This window comes from Mus musculus, chromosome 3 (genome assembly GCF_000001635.26).
Source record: "Mus musculus strain C57BL/6J chromosome 3, GRCm38.p6 C57BL/6J".
NCBI classification, from domain to species: domain Eukaryota; kingdom Metazoa; phylum Chordata; class Mammalia; order Rodentia; family Muridae; genus Mus; species Mus musculus.
Window position 1 is genome coordinate 146,415,759 of NC_000069.6, and position 24,875 is coordinate 146,440,633.

The 24,875-nt window shown below is 46.2% G+C and overlaps 1 protein-coding gene across 7 annotated transcripts in view; it reads left to right on the forward strand.

Moving 5' to 3' along the window:
• The window catches only part of Ssx2ip (synovial sarcoma, X 2 interacting protein), a 35,503-nt gene extending 11,117 nt beyond the window's left edge, over window positions 1-24,386 (forward strand). For 4 of the 7 annotated variants that reach the window (NM_001355661.1, NM_138744.4, XM_006502406.4 and 1 more), the window contains 13 exons: window positions 1,849-2,032; window positions 2,517-2,686; window positions 3,377-3,589; window positions 7,138-7,248; window positions 10,565-10,700; window positions 12,067-12,142; window positions 12,229-12,409; window positions 15,171-15,321; window positions 16,723-16,859; window positions 17,215-17,388; window positions 20,785-20,899; window positions 21,418-21,583; window positions 22,898-24,386. In NM_001355661.1, coding sequence (NP_001342590.1) covers window positions 1,990-2,032; window positions 2,517-2,686; window positions 3,377-3,589; window positions 7,138-7,248; window positions 10,565-10,700; window positions 12,067-12,142; window positions 12,229-12,409; window positions 15,171-15,321; window positions 16,723-16,859; window positions 17,215-17,388; window positions 20,785-20,899; window positions 21,418-21,583; window positions 22,898-23,072 — 1,848 coding nt within the window. In that variant the 5' untranslated portion in view covers window positions 1,849-1,989 and the 3' untranslated portion in view covers window positions 23,073-24,386. The remainder of the gene's footprint in view (window positions 1-1,848; window positions 2,033-2,516; window positions 2,687-3,376; window positions 3,590-7,137; window positions 7,249-10,564; window positions 10,701-12,066; window positions 12,143-12,228; window positions 12,410-15,170; window positions 15,322-16,722; window positions 16,860-17,214; window positions 17,389-20,784; window positions 20,900-21,417; window positions 21,584-22,897) is intronic. The other 3 variants (NM_001253768.2, NM_001253769.2, NM_001253770.2) reach the window with 1 other exon arrangement.
• Window positions 24,387-24,875: the final 489 nt, after the last annotated feature.

A 24,875-nucleotide genomic window follows, 5' to 3' on the forward strand; every position in this document is an offset into this window, starting at 1 on the left:
TTTCATGCAGTTGTTTCTGCTTTTGTGGTTGGGCCTGCAATGTGGCACTGGTCTAACCTGTGCTGTGGCAGTAGCCTCATTGTCACGAGTGTTTACTGTTAACGCCTGCTCCTTGTGATGACAATGACCCGGATCAAATCTTAAAGAAGCTCTTGTTACTTCCTGCCTCAGACCGCTCCACAGCACCTTCTGCCCAGCTCAGCTTGCTGCCCTCCACCCTCGCTTTCTGAGTGTTTATCTTACTTGCCAGTTCCGATTTACATCTCTGTACCTGTGGTTCCCTTACTTTGGCTACACAGGCCATTTCTTGTTTTGGGATTGACTGCACAGCATTTAGACCTCTGCTCAGTGTCGCCCTCTTTGTGGTAGCTGTCACCAGTGCATCAGATAAACAGCTTGAAAGGAGGGGGGGTTTCTCTTGGTTTAGTTTCAGGTGTTTCCCTCCACTGCTGGTTCTGGTCTCAGAGTCCGCAGGCCTACGGTGTGGCTGGACTTGCTGTGGGAGGCACTGCTGGTGACAGCGGGCGCAGAAGCAGCAGCAACAGTGCACACACCTTTAATCCCAGCACTGGGGAGGCAGAGGCAGGCAGGTCTTGGAGTTCAAACCCAGCCTAGTCTATGAGTAAGTTCCAGGACAGCCAAGGCTACACAAAGAATCCCGCTTCCTCCTGTCCTCCCTCCCCCACCCCCACCCCCCACCCCCCCACCCCCCCCCCGCCAAAAAAAAAGGAAGAAAAGAAGACACTAGCGCACCTTGCCACAGTGGGGAAGGGAGCAGGGCAGCAAACACGTGTAACTGACTGCCCCAGCTGGGCTCCAGCCCCAGAGTTTCCAGTACCCCCAGATAGTGCTTCTGGCTGGGGACTACAACCTATGAACCTCTAAGGTTCATTCATGTTCAAACCAGAACTGGTCCATCCAGGGTAACTTTCCCTGACTGATGTAGATATGTCCCACCCCAACGCCTTCATATTATGGAGACTGCTTTTTATGTAGTTCTGATGACTCTGCTAAGTTAATACCTGCTTCTGAAGTGTCTCCAGCCTACCCGTCCCACAATGAGAGAGAATGCAGCCTCCTTTCTGCCTAGAAACTGTGCTTGGTGCATAGTGTGTGTTCTAGTTTTATTTCTATTTTCATGTAATTAAACATCCTGATCAAAATCAACTTAAGGGAAAAGGGTTACTATCTGAAGGTTTGTAACTCGAGGCTGTGGTCCATGGTGGTCACAGAGGCAGGAGCTGCGTGAGACCGTTGGTCTCTGCACCCACGGTTGAGAGCCATGAGGGCAGCTGCTTTGTTCAGCTCGATGGCTTCTCTCTGACATAGTCCGTGGCCCGGCCATGAAATGGTGCTGCCCACGGTTAGCTCTTTCTGCACCATACGTGCTCGTCCACACCAGCCTGATGTAGATAGTCCCTCACTGAGACTTCCTCCCCAGGAGACTCTAGGACGTATCAGTTGACAGTTAAAACGAACCAGCACAACATGTACTACCCACTATTTGTGCTGTGTACATGGGAGTAAATACTACAGACCCTTTCTGTTTTAAAGGACATACATATGGGGCTCAGTGGTTAAGAGCACTTGGCTGCTATTGCAGGGGACCTGGGTTCAGTTCCCAGCCCCACATGGTGGCTCACAACCATTTTTAACTCTGGTTCCAGAGGATCTGATGCCCTCTTCTGACCTCCATAGTGCCAAGCACGCACATGGTGCACAGACAAAACACTCATGTGCACACAAAATAGAATGTCAGGAACTCAGAGGACATACAAATGCTTTGTACATTGGCTTTCACTGGGCTTCATCTTTTAAGTTTGATGTCTCTGTCCTTTGCCTTCTAAGGAGATGCTCACGTAGGAGAGTGGCAGGAGCTGTCATAAGCATCGCAGCACTGAGCCGCCTCACGTAGGAGAGTGACAGGAGCTGTTGTAAGCGTCGCAGCACTGAGCCGCCTCCTCAGGTATCCTGGCTCTGGAACTTGCTATGGGAGATTGGATGACTGTGACAGATCCAGTTCTGTGTACAGGTGAGTGAGTCCAGCCGACACCACCAAAGAGGAATTCTTGAGGAAAGCGTAAACTACCCACCCAGCCACAGAAGACATGGGGACTGGCGGAGCTGGCAGTGCCGGTCACATGCGCAGTTTTCGTTGTCAGTAAATTTATAAAAAGCCAAGCTGCGCTACGGTGGGCAAGAGATTATTTACTACTTTTGAGGAAATTTTTATGCATTTGAAATGTTTATTGGCTCCTTCAGTTTCTGATTAAACACATAAACTGAGTGTCACAGACAAATATGTTGATCTATTTTTATAAATGCAGAAGTAGAAGTTGAGATAGGCATTCATTTAACATATCTACCAGGAACGGTCACTAATGAACTTGTGCCATTTTGTCATAGACGTGTATATATTTCACATAAATGTGTGTGGCCCTAGCTTGAAACTCAGAATCTTTGGTAATGGAGATGGTGTTAGCTTTATAATTACCTGAATATTCTTTTATTTTCAGAAAACAAAAATCTCTCTCAATATACCTCAGAAACAAAGATGTCTCCGTCCAGTTTGTACTCCCAGCAAGTTCTGTGCTCTTCAGTACCTTTATCCAAAAACGTGCATGGTGTTTTCGGTGTCTTCTGCACAGGAGAGAACATTGAACAAAGTATTTCCTATCTTGATCAGGTAGTGTGTTCTTATAAGAAGCAAGAACATGCCATGTTATGTACCACAAAATGTCGAGGCCACATGAAAAGCATTTACCAAGCCTGTGTGGCCAGAGACTTAGACATGCAGAGCCACCGAGCCTCGGAGCTGGGCTGCCGAGGTTAACTGCTGTGTCTGCGGCACCACACGCCTCCTATCTCAGGCTCTTTCACTGGGATTCACTCATTTTACTGATAAAAAAGCTGGATAGCTTGTGCCAGGTCATGGGCGATTGTTCAGCAGATTCTAGAAAATTCATCAGTTTAGAAAATTCACCAAAGAATTTAAACTTGTTTGTATTCATTCTTTGAATATTTAATGTTACTGATCTGGGAAGAATTTTTTATTTTTCCCTTTTCACTGACTTGTCTATTAATCCATTGAAAAGCAATTATATGTTGAAATTTCAGTTGACAAGTTAAACCTGTATATTTTGTACTGCATAGTGTTTTTGAATATGTGTACACTCTGGGCTGACTCTGAAGTGCACATGGGTTTGTTTTGTGTCTGGGTGACTTCAAAACCTCTCTGCAGTTTTGGAGAATCAACACACTGTTACTAACTTATCAGTGTGCAGTTCAGTAGCTCATTGTTGCTGAACTGAAACATCCTGTTGTTGGACCCACATCTTCCCAGAGAGAACTGATAAGCAGACGCTTCCCCCTCCAGGAGCTGACCACCTTCGGGTTTCCTTCCTTGTATGAAGAATCCAAAAGTAAAGAGGCAAAGAGAGAATTAAATATAGTCGCTGTTCTGAACTGTATGAACGAGCTGCTCGTGCTTCAGCGGAAGAACCTGCTGGCCCAGGAGAGCGTGGAGACACAGAACTTGAAGCTGGGCAGTGACATGGACCACCTGCAGAGCTGCTACGCCAAACTTAAGGTACAGTCGTCCATCCCCCTGTCTCAGTGCTGTGCCACAGGACACGGTTCCACATGAGGCCACGGTTCCACATGAGGCCACGGGCTTCAGATGTGATTCAGGGTTGTGTTTAAAACCTGAAGTTTCTTTAAATGTAGGAAGAGTGGTTTCCAGAAATGAGCACGCATTGGTTGCTGCTGCTCGCTGTCTGGGCTGAAGGCCTTGGTTTTACTGTTTCGAGGGTTCGCTGAATTCGTAGAAAGTTAGGAAATACGTTCTGGGAGCAATCATGGCTCCCTCAGCTCATCCAGCCTTGCTTGATAAAGAAGAGATGCTTCCTCACACATTGGTGCCAAGGAAAGTATTCCCGTGATACGGTGTAGATACCAAAGAATGGGACTGGGGGAATGAGCCGGACAGCATCAGACTCTGAGGACGTCCAGTGCTGCAGGGGGCAGTAGTTTCCTGTGGCCGTGGTAACCTTTCTCTGTAAGAAAGAACAGGCACTTTCCACAGGGCCATTGACCTACCATCTTACCATAGAGGATGCTGTTGCTGATTTCTGGTTTGCTTTCTTTTCCTCCTTATAAAAAGCCTTTTTTTTTAAATGGTTTTCTATAAAAATGTATTCCTCCCCCAAGAAAAGAAGAACCAGCGTTTGTATCACAGTATAGGAAAGATTTACATTATAGTTGCATGTTATTAAGAATAACCATACAAACCACTTTTCCTCAGTATTCTATATTAGGATCGATTCACGAGAAAAAGGCTTTGTGAGTGTACGAATACTCTTGGCAAGCGGCTTCCGTGTGGTTTTCCATCTGTCAGTTCTTGGCCTCTCTCTTGCACTGTATCTGTTTCCTACTCCTCTCTTAAGGACAGATACTGAAAAGCAAAGTCAGCGCCTTGAGTCTATTCTGTTGGAGAGCAGGGCTTGGTAACGTTTGCAGGGTGGTAGAGTGTGCTGTGAAGTGCACGCGCTGTGCACTGCCCTGTTTGTGAGCTCCAAGCACATTTGGGGGTGCTCTATAGAAGTCACAGTTCGTCCGTGGCACTTGTTCTTTTAACCCGTCACTACCTCCCATGTCTTGTCTGTCCTCAGTGCAGGTGCAGTAACACAGCCTCCCACAGTGCTTTGGGCGTCTTGTATGCCCGGTTTGGGAAGGACAGATAGATTGTGCCACCGTGCATCCTGGCTAGCTGGGGACTGCTGGGCTGGAGAAGGTACTTACAGGTGCTTTCTAGGACTGTGAGCTGTGTGTGCTGCAGTGATTCAGGTCCTCTTATCAGGACCTGAGTGGGAATCAGGCTGATCCAGACCTGTAAACCTGGAAGGCCGCGTTCTTTTCCCTGGGTTGGTGCTGTGTGGTGATCTGGGCAGAGTGCGATAGAATGATGCAGTTAAGCTGCAGACCACGGCCTTGCCTTTAAGGAAGGAGCTAGAACTTCCCAGAGCAGAGTGCTTGACTAGCGTCTCTTCTAAGTTGGATTTGACCTGGGTCAGAGTCTGTTATTTAGGTTAGCATAGGACAGAACTCTGTAAGGTTTCTAGATCTAACTTTTGTGATTGATTCACACCCTGTCCCAGCTCATGGTTTTTGATCGAGATTTAAAGAGTGATTCGGGAGTTTGCTAGCATCTGGAAAAGGTATTCCAAACAGAGCGTGTAACTTATATGAAGTCCTGGGGGCAGGAGAGGACATTGTGTTTTCAGAGAACCGCAAAGGTTTATGGAGGCTGGGGACAATGAGGTTTGATGCAGCCCGTGAGGGTGGGGCTGGACCATTGGCTCCAGAAGGTACAGAGATGAGGTGGCACCAAAGGAGGGGAAGGCATTATATAAATGTCACTTTGCTGATGGGGTAGAGGAATTATGGGGCACACACTCCTATTTAGATGGGGGTGGAAGGCTCAAGGAGCCTCATGACAATGCCAGTTTTTAGGAATTCTTTGCAGAGCTTTTTGTTTGGTTTATTTTAGTTTTTTTGGTTGGCATGCACAAAATAGATCACATTATTAAAATTTCACAACCTTATTGTGCCTTACTTACACCTCTCATAGTCTCTCCCCTCCACCTGGTCATCCCATGGAGGAGTCCCCTCTTTTCTCATGTCATGCATGTAGAGTTAAGTCAGGATCTGTCTTATCCCCAGATCTGCTCCCCCCAACACACACATACCCTCAACCTCTCTTGCTCCCCATTCTCTTTAGGTGCCCTCCTGCCCTGACACCAAGGTTGTCCAACTTTCTGGTCATTTGACACACACACGTTTACTCTAGATATGAGAGAAGACTTAACTGCCTAGAGTCTCCTCTTTCCTATGTCTGCACCAACATTTGCAGTTGCTTCGTTCTGAGATGGTGGTAGCTGTTCTGACTACTAGGGTGATGTGCAATTTCACTGCAATTTTTCATTTGCACTTCCTGTGTGGCTACGAATGTTAAACACTTTTTATGTACTTATGGCCATTTGTATTTTTTCTTTTGAGAACTACCTAGTGAGTGTGTTTGTTCATTGAATAATTTGGAGCTTAGGTATTTAAGATTTTGGTCTTTTTACAGATTGTAAGTGTTGGACCCTACAGTCGTTTGGTTAGCAGACTTCCTCCTTCGGTCACCGCAGACAGCTTCCTTTGCTGTGATTACCCTTCTGACTCCCTGTGATCTTGCCTGACCCTTCTTGAGGTCGCTTTCTGTGTCACTGGAACCTTTCCCGTCAGCTCCTTGCCCGTCCCTCCGTCTGAAATGCTTCCTGTTTTCTCCTCCGGCAGCTTCACAGTTTGTGGTCTTGCACTAAGCTCCTTGATCCATTTGGAATTAAAGTTTGCACAGGTGAGAGGAGGGCCCTCCTCCTCCTTCCCGGCCTGGGAATGGCCTGTCTTCTCTCCAGTGTATATTTTTTAGATCATGGTTAAATACGAGGTGACTGCAGCTGTGCGGTCTCTCTCTCTCCTCGGCCATATTCCAAGGCCTCCATACCTGTTGTCATGGCACTACCCTGCTGTCTTTGTCACCGTGGCTGCATTATGTGACCTGAGATGCACATAACCTGTGACAGCTCGCTGTGCTGCTGTATTCAAGCTTTAGCTCTTTGGAGCCTCTGTATGTCTATATGAATTTTAGGTTTTTTGTAATTTCTCAGAGTTTAGACTTGAACTTGGGTAGTGTGAAGGATAGTGTTCCCAGCTTCCTCTTCACATTTAGAGGCATTTATCGCTCCCTAAAGCCCCACATCCCCCAGAGGATGATGGTATTATTACAGATGAGCATGTCTTGTGAAGTGTGCTCTTAGAGTATCACAGCCTTGAAGAGAATTCGTCAGGGGCAGCATCCGAGAGAATGAGGCTTTGAGGAAACCACGTTGGAGTTCTTGTACATAAATAAAAATAAAAATGAATTTAAACGAGGCACGTGATTTTATATCTTAAAGTTGGTTGTAATCACTTTAAACAAACGCTCACGGTTGCACTGAGAGGACTGCAGCTCCCATGTGACCTGTCACTGCCCTTCTGAGGACACACTTCCTGACTCCTGTCAGTTTTGCTCAAGTGGCGTATTTCACGTTCCAGGAGCAGTTGGAAACGTCCAGGCGGGAGATGATCGGGCTTCAAGAGAGAGACAGGCAGCTGCAGTGCAAGAACAGGAGTTTGCATCAGCTCCTGAAGAATGAGAAAGATGAGGTGAGTTGTCTGCTCCTGTGTCTGAGGTCAGCTCTTGGTTTTTGAAATTTGACATGTGACATGATGGTCAATTTGCTTTTAAACAGAACTGTCGATGCATCCTGTGTGACACTGGCATGGTGGGTGGGCAGTCCTGTGCCCGTCTTCTGCCCCTACCCCAAGACTGTTCATTTTCTTAGTAATACCTGCCAACAGGTAGTGTCCCTTGTACTGCCTGTCCTTCCTGTACTGAGAACCACGCCCTTTCTCTCCAGTATCCTTTTGTGTCTACCGAGTTGTCGCAGGTGCCAGGCTCCATGCCTCACCCCTCTGCCTCTGCCACCTCATTTCAGCAAGGGCTCGCTCAGCAGTGGAAGCGTGCTCATCTCCCTCTGGCTCCTGCCTGCCTAGGGACCAGTGCTCTCTGCACTGAAGCATCTCCCCCTTGACCCCTGGCATGATGCTAAGTGTTGCCGTCTTTCATCTAGAGAAAGAATTAACCCCATAAAATGGCCACAGTACAGAGAACTTGCCTAGGGTGTACAACACTGCAGCATTTCACATTAAAAATTCACTTCTAGTTCAAAGTCAGCACTGTGATTTTTAATTTAATGGATGCTTAGACGGCTGGCTTCTGGCTTAGTGCACTGTAGGACAAGGAATTACAGAGCTAGTGCTCTGAAGGCATTGCTTTATCATGCGTCTGAGGATAAACAGTTGGGTTTCCATTCATCTGTCCATAAGATAGCTATAGAAATATTATTTTCAGTGTTTAGTTCTTTTAACTAAGAAGCCTGGAAGGAAGTCTGCTTCTGTTTTATTATGCATTTTATGCTTCACTTGATTATTTTATGGGCGGGTGTTTTGCCTCCATGTCTGTGCACCATGTCCATGGTTGGTACCTGTGGAGGCCAGGAGAGGGCGCTGGCTCCCATGGAGCTGGAGCCTAAAGGTGCTGACAGCTGAGCCCAGGTCCGCTGCAAGAGCCGCATGCACTTCTCAGCACCGAGCGAGCCATCTTCCCAGCCCCGGGAGTCTATTTCTTAAAAAGCCCCTAAACAGATACAGTTTATTTTAACCCTATTTAATTAGTGTTTAATAATGGGCAATGAATCTCTAACCAATCATACGTACGCATATAACATAATAATATATTGTATATAATATAACATGTTATATTACATTATAGGTTTATACCATATACTATACTATATATTATAGTACATTATATAATATATAATGTAAAAATTTATAAATAATATATAGTATGTTATTATAAAAATATTACTATAATATATTGTATCATATATATGTGTGTGTGTGTGTGTGTGTGTGTGTAAATTGGGGGAAGGGGTTTGAGGGCCTGGAGAACAGGGGTAGGGGTGGGCAGGCAGGCAGGAGCAGAGCAGTGATGAGGACAGAGAGGAAAGAAAGGGAAAGAGAGAGGGGGCAGTTGGGAACACATACTAGAGAGAGAAGAAAGAGAACTGTGATTAGCAGTCTTTCTATGCAGCCAGGCCACACCCTGCAGTGGCAGGTGATGACAGAAGCCATTGCTAGGTCCCCGGAGGAGCCTAGTGGAATCGCCTGTGGGCTAGCATTCCTTCCTTCTTGTTTAATTAAAAATGAAGAACTAGGAAGGGGTGATGGTGGGGCAGGAGTGAGGTTGTCCTGTTCTTTAGACTGCTTCCTGCTGATGGGGGCGGGGCTTTCCATGGGGACCCTGAGAAGATTGGGATGCTGGCCAAGTCTTGGGAGAGCTGGCTGCTCCGTGAGAACTTGTGGCCTGGAAAGTGCAGGCCCTGTTGGAGTGTTCTGCGAGGCTAGACCACAACACTTGAGGGTAGCTGCTCTGCGAGGCTAGACCACAGCACTCGAGGGCAGCTGCTCTGGAGCTACCTGAATGTGGAGTTTGAGTAAACACCCGGACTTGGCAGGATTCTGGAACAGACATATTAAGGATAAAGTAGATTAGGGAGAAAGAAATTCGTAGGTATACATGGTCTTGGTAGTTGGGGGAGGACGAGCCCCAAAACCAGGGAACAGGGTGGGGCGAGGAATTCCACCTCTGGTATAGGCACTAGGTGGGAAACTCAGGCTGTTGATTGACAGGGGTAGTTTTCTGTTTATTTGCTCCATGGGAGGTAGATCCAAGTGGATTTCCTAAAGCTTACAAGAATCTTCTGACTTCACCAAAAGAGATAACATATAACATACTATATATGTTATATGATACATAAAATGTAAAAAGAGATATTGTATGTTATATAATACATTATACGTTGTATACAATAATATTTAAAATAATACATTATATATAAAATTTCTTTTTTATATATACAATGTAGTACATATAACATAGTATATAACATATAAAAAGATATATATATAATACAACATATAACAGAAAAAGAGATACATGTTTTATAATACATTGTGTTAAGTATAACAATATATAAGATAATACATTATATATTATATATGAATTTTATATATACAATGTAGTTTATATAATACAATATAAATATGCATAATATAAACATTTCTAAATATGAATTATATGTTGCATGTGATTATAGATATATATTAACACATAATATATTTGTACTATATAGTTATTAATTATACATGAATATATATAAATTAGATTCCTTGAGTTATTGCATAGGAAATTTATAGATAAGGATTTATTTTAACATTAGCGTTTAATAATGGGGAATGAATATCTAACCAAACAATATATATAATATTTATATATAATTTATATATACATATTTCTTGAATTGCTACGTAGGAATGTATAGTCTGATGTTGGTTACATTTAGTTTGATTGTAATTTGTCTTGGTATGGAGTAAGCTAATACCCCACTCTGTGTTCATAGTTGAGAATGGCTCTAAAGAATAAAGTGTATTTCCTATCTTGAGCTACCTGAGCTGAGCCTGGGGCCACACCACAGTCTGTAGCCCCGGCTGCTGAGGAGGTGGGCAGGAAACCTGAGAATCAAGATCAACCAGCACAGCTTTGTGAGACGCAGTCTCAGTGAAGAGGGTTGGGAGTGTGGCTGCACCTACACATCAGTGTCAGAGCAGCTCGTGCCTGAGGCCCCGCAGCTGCTGCCCACAGAGAGGACAGCCTGTCGTGCCGTGTCGTCCTCACCACTCAACTTAGTGTTCTTAAGGTGCTTTGCACAGAGGAGGAGGAGGAGTTAGCTCAGAGCTGAGGAGTCATCATGTGGGAGCATGGGGACTAGGGCTTGTTTAACCTTTTGAATGCTTGAGTTTTAGCAGTTTTATCAATTCTTGTTTGATAGAAAGTGGTTTTTTTTTTTTCGTTCAGGTACAAAAATTACAAAATATCATAGCCAGCCGGGCTACTCAGTATAATCATGATGTGAAGAGGAAGGAGCGTGAATATAATAAGCTAAAGGAGCGCCTGCATCAGCTCGTTATGAACAAGAAGGATAAAAACATAGGTGCGTTGTGACGAGGGGAGTGGGGTGGGGTGAGCTCTGAAGAGTGAAGGGGCTCGTATGTTGTAAGGCTTTAGAATGTGGGTATTTCCACGCAAACTACAAATTGAGAGAGCTGATTTGCAAAACAAAACAAAACATTGAGTCCTTTTGGTCAGCTTCCTATTTACATGTTGTCATAGTTACTGTTGCTATAGGACCAACTGACCAAGGCAACTTGTAGAAGAGTTTATTAGGCTTACAGTTGCACAGGGTAGTCCATGACAGCCATGCAGGGAACAAGGAAACAAGCAGGCGGGCGGGCGAGCGGGCAGTGGGGCAGGGCCAGGGAGGTGGGGCAGGGCAGGCTGGCAGGCCAGGTGTGGTGCTAGGCGGTAGCTGAGAGCTTCTATCTCGAGACAAACTATGAAGCAGAAAGAGCCAGCAGGTAATGGCATGGGCTTTTGGAACACGTCACAGCTCACGCCCACTGACGAACCTCTTCTAACAAGGCCACACCTCCTAATCCTTCCCATTCGAGCCAGCACCCGTGTGTTTGTCTAACAAGGACAGTGCAGAGTGGATCCATCAAGAAAAGCAAGTGCTTTCTGTAGAAAACTGAAGATTGTAAGCATCACAGTGGCTCGAGTGGCAGGGGATGATTTTGCAGTTAGCTTTGTCAAGTGTCAGCAGCAGCAGTCTGGAGGGCGGGCAGCTGTTTCTTGTCCCAAGCCCAATCAGAAACGATAGATTTAATCTTATTAGTCCTAGAACTAGGAGAACTTTTTTTCTTACACCAAATGGGTCCATCTCCATCAGGGGACCATGGGACATCAATACTGTTACGGGCTCTCTCTCCCTTAGCAATGGCAGCAGCCATGTAGTTAATAGGACCCAGCAAGCCTTCTCTGTAGTGGCCCGAGCACCGAGTTAAGTTCAGCTTGCTTCCTCTGCCATTGAAGAGAAGGTCCCCTAACAGTATGTACGTAGGTGGTTGTGGCTGCGTTCTAGGAAAGCTTGATTTTCTAGTGTAAGCTGGCCAGCAGCCTGTGGTTTATCATCTCCTGATAATGAAGTTAACAGTGACATGTAACATCAAGTGCCACTGTGTGCCCCATGCTGCACTCCCCTCTGTGAAGTACTTTGCATCCCTTTGCCCTCAGCAACTGGAGGGTTCTCCTCCTCTTCTCCCAGTCAGGAACGAAGCAAGCTTAGCATCTGAAGACTTAGCCGAGCCTGGGGGTGGGGTGTGGGGTGGGGGGGGGGTGTGTGTGAAGAGTCCTGACCTACGAAACAAGTCGGCTTCAGTCTCCAGTGTGTCTCAGGCAGGGTAGGGTTTCAAGACTGATGGAGTTTGATGACTGATCAGGTTTTGTGCTTTTATTTGTAGCCATGGATGTTTTAAATTATGTGGGTCGAGCTGATGGCAAACGAGGCTCATGGAGGACTGACAAAACAGAAGCCAGGTACGCCATGCCGCCTGACTGACAGTGTAGCCGGGTTTGCCACCAGCCGACCGGCGTGTGTTCTCACACCCGTGCTTTCCCTCCAGGAATGAAGATGAGATGTACAAAATTCTGTTGAATGATTATGAGTACCGCCAGAAGCAGATCCTGATGGAGAACGCGGAGCTGAAGAAGGTCCTCCAGCAGATGAAGAAGGAGATGATCTCTCTCCTGTCTCCTCAGAAGAAGAAGCCCAGGGAAAGAGCAGAGGACGGCACAGGCACTGTTGTAAGTGGCCCTCTCTGACAGCCCAGGCTGCGAGCCACACACTCAGACCTGGGTATGAGACAGCCACCGTGCATGACAACCCAGAACTGCACTCTGCGTTTCTAGGCACATCCTGGGAAAATGGAGATCATGTAGTGTGTCCCCTCTCACTCTTCCTTCTCCTGCAAGCTGTTTCCAGCCTTATAATATTTAAAATGTCATGGGTTAGAGAACAGAGGACAGCTTGTGGGACCCAGTTCTCTTCTTCTACCACTCCACTGTGTGGGTCCTAGGTATTACACTCAGGGTGTCCAGTTTGGTGGCAGGGCTGAGCCATCGCGTCCACCTGCTAAGCGTTAACCGCAGGTGTGGCATGAGGGTTTAGCACCATGATCTGAAAAATAGAGATCCAGCTGTGCCACAGCTGCAGCTTTGAGTAGCACGAATATAAAAGTATCTTAAGTCCCAAGTGCGCAGGCTCCAGGTGTCTCAGCTGAGGGATACTCAGGCTGTATTCTAGGAGGCGGCAGGGGGTCACAGGCCTGAAGACTGCTGATGTACATACATCGTGTACATAGATCCAGTGTGCACCATATACATAGATCCATGCCCTTATCTAAGCTCTGCTCAGACCTGAGCTGTTACACCCTAGTGCTCACTCACAGCCTCCTCCATCCCGCTCTAAACTGGTCATCTCTGAGTGACCCAGTCATCTGACTGAGGGGACCCAATTTAATTTCCCTTCTCTTAATTTTTTGCCTTCTTTCTCCTGTTCTGGGAGCGAGCCTGGCCTGGAATGTTTTGAAGCAGGATATAGCATCCAACATAGCTTAAAGACTGATGGTCTCCGGCCTTCTAGCTCTCTAACTGTAATAAATGCTTGCTGATAACTTATTTTTAAAAAAATCTTAAAAGCTTTCTTGCTTATTCTGTGGTTAAACACTGTTGACTTGTTTTTAACTCTGTGTTTTATTAAGCATAAAGAGTTATTTAGTTCTCTAGACTTAAATAAGCACTAGGGAAATTTAACTCTGACTGTTCCATGCTTCATTGAGGCTGAAACTTAACTCTGTATTACCTGTGCTTTAGTAAGTGCTGATATCTGGAGATTGGCACTTGCTGTTTAGCAGCAGGGAACTAAGTAAAGGGATCCATTGCCAGTGCTCCCTTCTCTGGTGAGTCGCCAGAAGCCGCTCTGTAAGCTCCTTAGCTCTCTGTGAACCAGAGAGCAAGGAAAGGACAAGAAACGAATTCAGATGCTTCCCACAGGCCAATATGCACAGACACACATGCATTCATACGCTCACATGCTGGCCAGGCCTGACTGTCTGTCACAATCAATTCCACAAGTATTTATGTGTGCTTGCATATATACATATACCTACACACATTCATATAGACAGACAGACATACACTTGGATGGATGGATGGATGGATGGATAGATAGGTCAGAGCCCCCCAAGCCAAACAATTCAACAACTTTATTTCTTTTCTCTGGCCTTTTAATACCTTCTTAGACAAAAAGTTCACTGTTTATCTGTGAGAATTACTTCATAGATAAAATGTTACAGAAAATGGGAATTGCAGAAGGATGCTGATAATGAGTTCAAAGCAATGTTTCATTCTATTATGCTCATTGTAAGTTCAAACCAATAGTTTCTACATGGCCTTGCCTTATATCATAGTGCACACTGTGACTTTATCCTTGGACCTGAATGTTTCTTCTTGAACACAAATTGTCCCAAGTCCATTTCTCTTTTAGTGTGATTATGGAAGTGTGATTATGTGTTTCTTACTGTGGAGCCTGTACTTCCTGTTAGGAAGAGAGGTCAGAGTCTATTCCTGATTCTAACGTTATTACATCCTTCTAGCAGCTAAGACCGTCTTTAAAAACTCTTTTCCTAAAGTTATTTGAACAAATCAGGAATTCCACAGAACCATTTGTCTATATAGCATCACTACAAAATAGTGATTCTTTGTAGATCTGCAGAGATCTGCTCAGAAGGGTGGGTCAATACCTAGTGATTGCTTTATATTTAATAACAGGAAAAGCATATTAATAGCAGGAATCTTTCCTCAAATGTAATCTCCTTGGCCTTGCCTAAAAGAAGCGAATCTGTCATGGCTTTGCAGTCCCTAGGGGAACCATCTCAGAAGGTCACCTGCTAGTTCTTAGTTCTTAGCTTCTCCTAAATGGCTCCTGGCACTCCTGGCAGGTATTTTTTAAAATTATTCAAGTATTTCTGCCCTCCTTGGGTGTTAATAACAAATAAGGGATATTTCATGTAGACACATGTCTGACCTGCACCTTTGGTACTGTTTCTCTGTGATAACTTACCAGCATTGGTACATTTTCTTATAATTTCATGTCTTAATACAGCAGAGAGAAACATGGTAACCATGAAATGATATGGAGAGAATGAGAATTAGTGGTCTAACTATAGCTAATCTCTGCAGCTTATTTAGTGGAGCTGCCTCTCACTGAGAGACGCAACTCAGATCCCAGTCCTGCCTCTTGCTCTGTGGCCCCGGCCTGCTTCTCTCAGCCTGCATCCTGCCTTTATGCACAGTTAGAGGATTGACTTTGTGGCAGTATTCAGCACAGTATTGCATAGACAGGGGCTGCCTCTCTTCAGACAGATGGAAGAGATCTGTCTGGATTGGGGAGTGTCTGTGTCCTCAGTGTTATTAGGTATTAGTTAATGGAGAGATTTTAACAGTCAGATGCGGTGCCCTGGTGTACAGCCACTGCGAGCTGCTCTTTATTCCGTCTGTGCCGTAGGCTATCTCCGATATAGAAGATGACTCTGGGGAACTGAGCAGAGACAGCGTGTGGGGCCTTTCCTGTGACACTGTGAGAGAGCAGCTGACAAACAGCATCAGGAAACAGTGGAGAATTTTGAAAAGTCATGTAGAAAAACTCGATAACCAAGGTAACTACTGCCCCAGGGCATGCAGAGGGGGTGCTGCTGTTCAGTCCCAGGAACAGCAGTGCTGTGGGCTCAGAGGTCTGCGCACAGCCAGGGTCAGACTCTGCCTGGTTTGCTCCTGGTTTTGCACTCACTGAGAGAAATGCACTTGGCTTCAGAACAAACCTTAGAGAACAGTGTCGCCCATAGTCTAGTGTTGTTTGTGTGCCAGCAAACGGGGCTATCATGCCAATATAGGTTCCCCGGGAGCTTACACAGGCAGCTGTATGCCACCTAACAGGGGTGCTGGAAGCAGAGCCAGGGAGCCAGGGACCTCTCAGGAGCAGAGTGCACGCTTACCCTCTCAGCTGTCTCTCCAGCACTAACATTTCTGTGTAGTAAGTGAAGTCTACTTAAAACGTATGGAAATGATGAGACCAGTGAGTCTTGGTCCCAGTGCCACGAGCTGTGCAGGGCAAAGGGCGTGGTTCTCACTGCAGCTCCCTCACCGAGTTGGATGAAGTGTGCTCATGTTCTCAGTCCGTTTATTAGAAAGCTTGCCTGGATTTACAATGTGAACTCACAGTTGTTAGTACCACTCTCCCAAGCACCATCAAGAAAGTTGATACGTTTGTGACTTTGTTAGCATCCTTCTGTGGTTGAGCCAGTAGCTCCTAAAGACTTGGAGGTGAGAACAGAGGCATCGCACCGTCATGCCAGTCTGAATAATTGTAGTTGATAAGCCAAGGGTTAGCGGCCGTGCTGCCTTGAAATCCATTTGGTCCTAAAATTGTGTGACTATATATACATTGTCAGAACTCGGAGCTGTTTTTCTTTAAAATGTTTGATTTTGTCACAGTTTTGAAAATGCAAAATGCCAGAGACAATAACTCCTTCTTACAAAACCCAGAAAGGCAAAAGTTGTGCAGTCTTTTGATTTTTAAAAGTCTGTTCAAGATTGTGAGCTGGCAGTGGCTGTGAGACCTGTTAGCTTCCAGTTGTTGTAGTTAGCGTTTCTCTTGCTTTGATGAACAAGAGCAGAAGTAACATGGGAAGAAAAGGTTTGTTTACCTCACAGCTCACAGACTGTCAGGAAGGGAGGGCGGGGCAGGAGCTGAGGCACAGGCCATGGAAGGGTGCTGCTATTGGCTCGATCCTCATGGCTTCCTTAGCCTGCTTTCCTATATAGCCCAAGACTGCCTTCACGGGGTGGGGGTGGGGGGTAGGGGGAAAGGGGTGAGGGGGTGGGCACCCACCACGGTCAGCTGGGCCCTCCCACATCAAACCCTGATCACGGAAAGGCCTCACAGACTCGCCCACAGGTGACTATGATAGGTGTCTTCTCAATTTGGGTGGCATCTTCCTAGATGACCCTAGCTTGTATGGAGTTGACAACAAACTAACTGGCACCCTGGGTTCTGTCAGCTTCGAAGGTACACTCAGAGGGCCTTAATGAGGAGGACGTCATCTCACGACAAGACCATGAGCAAGAGACTGAGAAACTGGAGCTGGAGATTGAGCGGTGTAAAGAGATGATCAAGGCTCAGCAGCAGCTCTTACAGGTAAGCAGCGTGGGCAGGCAGGCGCTCCCCCACATCACTGAACCCACCACGGCCTCTGGAGGCTCTCCCTACACGTCACGGAACCTGGAAGACTTCTGCTGCTTCATCTGCAGGAGTCAATAGACGTGACACTTCCATCTCAGTTGAGTTCTGCCCTAGCAGTTGGACCACATCCTTTCCTCACGTGGCCCCTGCTTTACCACGGGAAGCAGCACATGGGAAAGCCGGTTCTCACCGGCTTGCTGAGTCCTCATAATGTTTGTCCTTGGCCACACTGACCTACTGTCCTCACTGTCACTTGAATCTGTGTGCCCTAGTAGGTGTTTCCTGACTTACATACTTTAAAATTTAATAGCAGCAGCTGGCCACCACGTGTGATGATGACACCACCTCACTGTTGCGAGACTGTTACTTGCTGGAAGAAAAGGAACGCCTTAAAGAAGAGTGGACCCTTTTTAAAGAGCAAAAAAAGAATTTTGAGAGAGAAAGGCGAAGCTTTACAGAAGCTGCCATTCGATTGGGGTTGGAGGTGAGGCTGCAGGGCTGCTGCAGTGGGCGGGGTTGGGGTGAGGCTGCAGTGGGCAGTGGGCGGGGTCAAGGTGAGGCTGCAGGGCTGCTGCAGTGGGCGGGGTTGGGGGTGAGGCTGCAGTGGGCAGTGGGCGGGGTCAAGGTGAGGCTGCAGGGCTGCTGCAGTGGGCGGGGTTGGGGGTGAGGCTGCAATGGGCAGTGGGCGGGGTCAAGGTGAGGCTGCAGGCCTGACTTGTCTCTGCTGTCCATTTTTCTGAAGCATCCCATGGACCGTCTCACTGTTGTGGAGCATTGACCAGACTGCTTAGACGCGGGTTAAAGCAATAGAAAGTGGACTAGCTGGCCAGGGACTACACTGTGTGCTCGGGAGCCCAGTGCATCCCTGAGCCTTTCTCAGAGTGAGGTCCTAACACAGAATCCATATCCTGGGTTGACATATCTCAGTTAACAAGAACAGTTAGCCAGAACTCAAAAAGCAAGGCTAGTGCATTTAGAGACTTCCCCATAACTATTGAGTTTGAGGGATTAGGTCTTTGGTTATGTTTGGGCTGGTGGTCCTGGGTGCTGGGTTTTATGGCCTGAATGGGATTTCCATCGTGGAGTCAGTGTGTTATGGCCTGGTGCCCTGTTAGTTACAGATAACTGGAGACTGAAGGGAGGCTGAGCATTTGGCAGTCCTCTGTTAGATGCCCTGCTCCTCTGGGCAGCTGCCACTTCCCTGTCAGCACGTGTGATGCCAGAAGGCAGTACCCAGAGCGTGCTGGGTAACAGAGACGAAGGCACAGTAAAACCCTGCCCCCCAACCCTCACAGAGGAGTGTATGCATCCCGGGTTAGCCGTCTTAGATGCATTCCTGTCCACAGGCCTCCTGTCAGCAGTGCATCGCCTGCCTCCATTGCTCTCTTTCAGAAATTGAAGACACGTTGTCTCTCGTGGTTTTACAAACTGTTGTGCAGTGAGGCAGTGCCCTCCTCCCCGCCAGCTCAGCCCTGAGGCAGAGCCTGATGTCAAAGGCTGGGGAAGCTGGGTGTGGTGGCACAAGCTTTCTTTCCGACGAGTGCCCGTGCTTTACAAGGGACCCAGGCTGGGATCCCAGTACTCAGAGCCATCTGTAATTCTGTTCCAAGGGATCTCCACGGGCACCAGACACCCATGTGGTACACATACACACTTGCAAGCACTCATACATAAAATGAAAATTAAATTTTTAAAAGGTTGAAATACAGTATATTAAAGTTGAAGTTCTCAGAAGAGTTACCAATAGACATTTTTGTTTTCTTTGGATTTTTTTCTCGGTGGGGCAGAACCTCTCTGTGTAGCCTATGCTGCTCTGGAGTTGCTATGCAGACTTGGCCTTGAACTCCAGAGCTCCGCCCCTGCATGTGGGGGTTAGAGTTGTGCCACCACGCCGGGCAGAAACCCTGGTCAGCTTGGCCCACGTCACTGCTCACCCCTCCTTTGCAGATTTATGAGTTTATTGTTTTTGTTTTCTGTGGTTACCACTCCTATATTCTGCTCTATACTAAAAATAATATAAAATCCTGTGACTGGTCTAAAGCTGGAGCCTAGAAATTAAAAGCCAGAGAATAATATTGATTACATGATCGTGTAGGCATTACTCATTCTATAAACAGATCGTGCATTTGAACACATAAATGGTGGGATTGAACCCAGGGCCTTGAGCAAGGCCATCCTGCCGCGGACTGCAGACTCAGCCAGCCAGGGAAGCCATGTCATTCTCCTCCGGGATCCCGTGCTCATTTCCCAGTCAGACCCTGTGCTTGTGCATGACAGCTCTCGGTTACAGGCGGCCCTGTTCTTGCTTCCTTGTGAGGTCTGTTACCATCCTAAGCTACCCTTTGAAACAGAAACACTGACTGTTCTGAATACTGGAATATCTAAAACTAGATTAGATGGCCTTGGCTGGATATTTTATTTAACTTCTAGGATTTACTTCAAAAATTGAAAAAAGGGGACTGGAAGATGGCTTAGTGGTTAAGAGCACTAGTTGCTCCTCCAGATGCCCTGGGTTCAAGTCCACGCCCTTCTGTGGAAGCTTGTGGAGATTTTTATAGTTCCTAGTCTCCTCAGGGTACAGTTAGAGTTTTTCCTCTGGAAGAGCCCGGTGTCTTCCATCTAGAGGCATTTTCTCCTGCTTGGTCCCCTGTGCCTGACTTGTCCCTGCTGTTAGACGGTGCCTGGCCCTCTGGTGTGTCTGTGGCTGACACCGTTCTAAGGTCGGGATATTCCCTTTGGATCACCAAGCTGTCTTTAGGATCAGTTTTATTATTTACTTCAGTCACTGATTTTTTTTTCAGAATTTGCTTTTATTTTTCTAATGCACTTAATTTTCCTTTTCTTTGTACACTACTATTGTTTTGCATGCATCTTGAATCTTATAATCTGTGTGACAGTATTCTCAGAACTCTTGAAGTGTTGTCATCGTCTGCGGTCGGGTTATTGTCATTGCTCTTTTCCCTCTTCTGCTGCTGTTTGTCCGAGCTGTCTGGTCACGCCTGGTTTCATCTGAGTAACAGACTTGGTGCTGGGCACCCTAAGGTGCCCACACGGATTCTTCCACACGAGTAAACCTTGTATCCATAGTTGTCTTTCTCAGGCAGCCAAGGCTTCATGTGCCCTGGAGCTGTCTGACACCTGCCCGAGAATATGTCTGCTTGGAGACACGGGTGGCCGTGACAGGAATGAGAGAATATGTGGTTTAGGGATCACATGTATAATCACGTGATCAAAAGGAGATCCTGTGTGATCTGTTTCCTTTGTGGCTCAGTGACGCTGGCCACTGGCAGATGGCTCCAAGACAAAAGAAATGTCCGGTGAGGTCAGAAGTCTGTTTCCAAGTGGCCAGTTTATAAAGTGGGGGATTTTTCTGATGTCAGTTTTATGCTGTGTGTTTTTTGTGTCATAAGTTCTGCTAATACTCTGTTCATGAAAAACCTGGCAGTTGATGGACTATTAAGTGAAGTCTAGGATTTTCTGTTATGTTATTTAAAAATTACTAGCGTAAGTATGTGGGTGTTATACCTGAATGTATGTCTGTGTAGCACATGTATATGTGAGCACCACACGTGTGCCTGGTGCCCTCAGAGGCCAAAATTGCGTCACCTGAATTGGTGTTATCGACTGTGGTGGACCATCATGTGGGTGCTGGGAATGGAGCCCAGGTCCTCTGTACGGGCAGCAACAGGTGCTCTTAACCATTGCAGCTATTTCTCCGACTCCCACGGCTTATTGTTTAAGCATGATTTTCTTGAGTGTGTTTTAGTTTCTAGGCAACTGTATCACTATAAGAACGTACAGGTGGCCAGAGGGGAAAAACAGCTGGAGAAGGTCTGAGACTTAACAATGGAGTGATGGCTGTTCCTCTTTGTTCTGATAGAGAAAGGCGTTTGAAGAAGAGCGAGCCAGCTGGGTAAAGCAGCAGTTTTTAAACATGACGAACTTTGACCACCAGAACTCAGAAAATGTGAAACTTTTCAGTGCCTTCTCAGGAAGTAAGTGTTCCCCCATGTCCAGTCGGACTGTGCGCAAGGCAGGGGCAGAGCAAGCCTGCAGCACCAGTGTGCACAGGATGCCCATCTGTGGAGCCGGAGACCTAGCCTAAGTGAAGCGGTTTCTGGTTTTAATCTCTCTGCCTACCTGTGTTCAGGTTCTGGCGCTCAGACCCAGGACCTCAGCCCATAACAGCTCCCACTCTTACCAATACCCCTGACCCCCAAAACCAGCTTAATGGTTTATTTACTCAAGTCAGAGTAGGGCTCATGGGAGAAGCATGCATATCAAAAGCTCTTTTGTGAATTTATAATAATGCCATGTTCTTGAAAACTTGTGGTCTTAGAAACTGACCGTTTTTAAGGTAGGCCCCTCTGTTTGCGGAATGTGTGACAGAGATGACAGTTAACCTGTTCTTTCTCAAATCCCACTCTAAATTGCAAATGGCTGATCCTGGTTGGTAATCTTCGAGGTTGATATTTTACCATGTGCTCTGCTCTTTCTCCTGCATGTAAACCAGGTTCTGATCCAGACAATCTTATAGTCCACTCACGGCCACGGCAAAAGAAGCTACACAGTGTGGCTAATGGGGTGCCAGCTTGCACATCAAAACTGACTAAATCTCTTCCTGCCTCACCTTCTACTTCAGACTTTCGCCAGACACATTCATGTGTGTCTGAACACAGGTACTTGTTTCTAAATGACCTTTCACATACTTCTAAAAACAGTTAACATTGTATTGCTTAGGAGAAGTTGTTATTGTTGGTGGTGGTGGTAGTGGTGGTTGTGTGTGTGTCTTATGACAGTGGACACTGTGGGAAGAAATTAGGTTGACTCATTCATGCTGTCTGCACAGAGATTGCCAGCATGTGAGGTGTCATGCTAGGGTTAGAACTCTAGTAGGCCTGGTCTCCACCCACACCTGTCTCTGTTTACATTTACAGTATAGAATTCTGGGCCAGAAGTGGCACATAGCTTTCATCCCAGTACTCAGGGAATGACCATCTTGCTGTACATGGCAAGTTCTAAGTCAACCAGTGCTGCATAACGAGACCCTGCCTTAAAAGAGAGGCTAAGGCCCGGCAGTGGTGGCGCACGCCTTTAATCCCAGCACTTGGGAGGCAGAGGCAGGCAGATTTCTGAGTTCGAGGCCAGCCTGGTCTACAGAGTGAGTTCCAGGACAGCCAGGGCTACACAGAGAAACCCTGTCTGGAAAAACAGAGAGAGAGAGAGACAGAGAGAGGGGTGGGGGCAGACAGGCAGGCTAAGGTGATTATGTCTGGAAATCACTTAAAAATTTAAGTACTTTAATATTGAAGAATGGCGTTTTGATAGTTTTTCAGAGTAACTAATTTAAGTTTCTTTTGGTGTGCCCATTACACGGGTATTGAAGGGCAAAGAGCCAAGAAAATCCACTTCCTTAGGTTGGTAAAGAAAATTCCTACCTAAGGTAAAAGTATTAAAGCAGTTTATTCCCTACCCTTAGGACACGCACATATATGATTTATAAGATAATTTAGTCCATTTTCAGGTCAGTAATCCAAGAGCTGTGGAGCAAATGTGAGAGAATTTTAAGCAAGAGGAGGGGAAGGAAAAACATGAGCTTTAAAAAAGCAGTATTCCACGTTTCTGCGTGGGAGGAGATTGTGGCGTGAGAACTGTGCCCCGGGAGAGCAGGCCAGAAGGCACGGCTGAGGCTGAGAGATACTTGTCTGGATTGGCATAAGGGGAACCCAGAGCCAGTATACTGACAGTAGGGTAGACATGGGAGTGGCCATTGCTCTGCAGGCCCTGCTGCTCAGCCCCGCCTCACGGGTAGGTGGAAGTCAGAAGAAGGCTCTCCGAGTGCAGCCTCCTGTTTTCTTCAGTGCAGTTAACAAAACATAGTGTTAGTGCAGACGTGGGGGCAGTCAGACTTGAGACGTTCGCGACCATCTGCTCTAAACGATAACCAAGGAGCAGATAATTAGCTTCTGAGATTTACCTTATTTCCCCAACAGTTCCATCAGTGTGCTGAATATAACTCCTGAAGAAAGTAAACCAAGTGAGGTTGCAAGAGAAAGCACGGATCAGAAGTGGAGCGTGCAGTCGAGGCCCAGCTCGCGGGAGGGGTGCTACAGCGGATGCTCCTCGGCCTTCAGGAGCGCTCACGGGGACCGAGATGACTTACCTTAAATGTGCGGGCTGCAGTGCTGTTCCCAGATGTGCGCTAGAGGAGTTGACACAGGGTGTAGCATAAAGTCAGTCGTCTAACTTAAGATGCTCAGAGTTGTTTGTTTGGACTTCGCTGTCTTCCCCCAAAGAGCTGAAATGCTAAGCTACTTAAAAGGATGCAAAGCTTTGGTTGTGTGTTAGTAACAGAAGCCCCTGGCTCTGTGACTGCAGGAATGCATGGCGTTTGGATGGAAACAGAAGCGCTGGAATGATTGCCTCGCCAGGTACCGAGAAGAGCACTTTTAGGGACTGGTTCCTGTAAACATTAAATATTCGTCCCAAGTGTGGTTGGCATTGGAAGTGTAGCCTTTACTTGAATGTATACTGTAGATTTTTAACAAAGCAGGTTCTATATTTATTATGTTTAGTGTGATTTTGGGATTACCTCTTTCATATGTTTTGTGTCTGTACATAAATATACATGACTATGTTAAGAGGCTTTAAGGTTTAAAAACTTCACACCATGCTTGAGTATAGCATTTCATGCCAATTAAAATGTTTTCAGTGGCATGGTGTTTACAGAGGTTAGGACCACTGCCACATGACAGTTAAGACTTTATTTTTAAGCCATCTGGGCAATAAAAATTCAAAGCCCCTTCATAAGCTGAGTTCAGATAACTAGAACTACTAACGTTACATTTTTGAGATTTTTAAAGCATTGTATTTTATTTTATATATGTGAATGTTATAATTTCTAAGAGGAATATTGATTATGGAGTAATGGGGGAAAGACAAACGTATCTTTGAATAATAATATAAGAGCATTGGGTTGAGATATTTGGATGATAAAGGATATTTAAGATAGCTGGATGCTCATATTTTCCTTACCAAATGGGTGCCAGTACAGTCGTGTCTGTACCGGCCAGGGCTTTATATCATTGCCAATAATTTTGTAATTAAAAAATTTTCAACTAGATCCCTCTACTAAAGAAATAAGACAATGTGAAGCATTGACTTTTATAACCGAGACATGGCACTCTGGGCACTGTGTCGTCTCATTTTCAGAACAATCTTAGGATCTTTCTGTTTCTGCTGCATGTTTCCTCGTAAGAAGTATGGCACTATGATAGTAATGACAGTAACATAAACGTAGACGTAGGCCCAGGCTTCTCCTGGATGGGTTTTCATCCAGCAGCTTTTAAGTGCCTCACCCTGCTTGTCTCTACGCTGCCGACACAAGCCCTCGCTTGCTGAGGCAGGTAGTCCATCTGCCTTTCTCTTTCCTTGTTCCTGCTGTGACTGTTGCATTAAATTCATCATGCTACCAAAAGTGAAGCCTTGTGTTGTCCATTCACTGCGTGACTGTGGGTTCCGCAGCTGCCGCCATCTAGCTGGGTCTGTAAGACAGCCCGACCTGATGAGGCACTGCCGCGGAGCAGGTGGCCTTACCACAGCAACCATGTTCAGAGTTTCAGGAGCTCGCTCTTAAGTATGAGCTGCCTGGTACACGATCACTTTTTTATTCTTTAAAGTTTGACATTGCAGAGTTACTATAGTCCAGAAGAGGAAACCCGGCTAGGATGGTGCAATTATCTTCTGGTGAAGAAAAGCAATCTGTTTTGAAGTAGTTACTGGTTGTTTCTATCCCATGTCCCCACAGGGATCTGTCTGTCTTAGCGCATACTTTGCCAAATACAAATATTCTTGTTGTTCGTTAAAACCATGCCTTATTCCACAAGGAGGGTTTTCTGGGAAGGAACTCCTGCTTTCCTGCTGTGTTTGCATTTCAGTGTGGGCTGAATTCTCATACTGCAAAGAAATTCC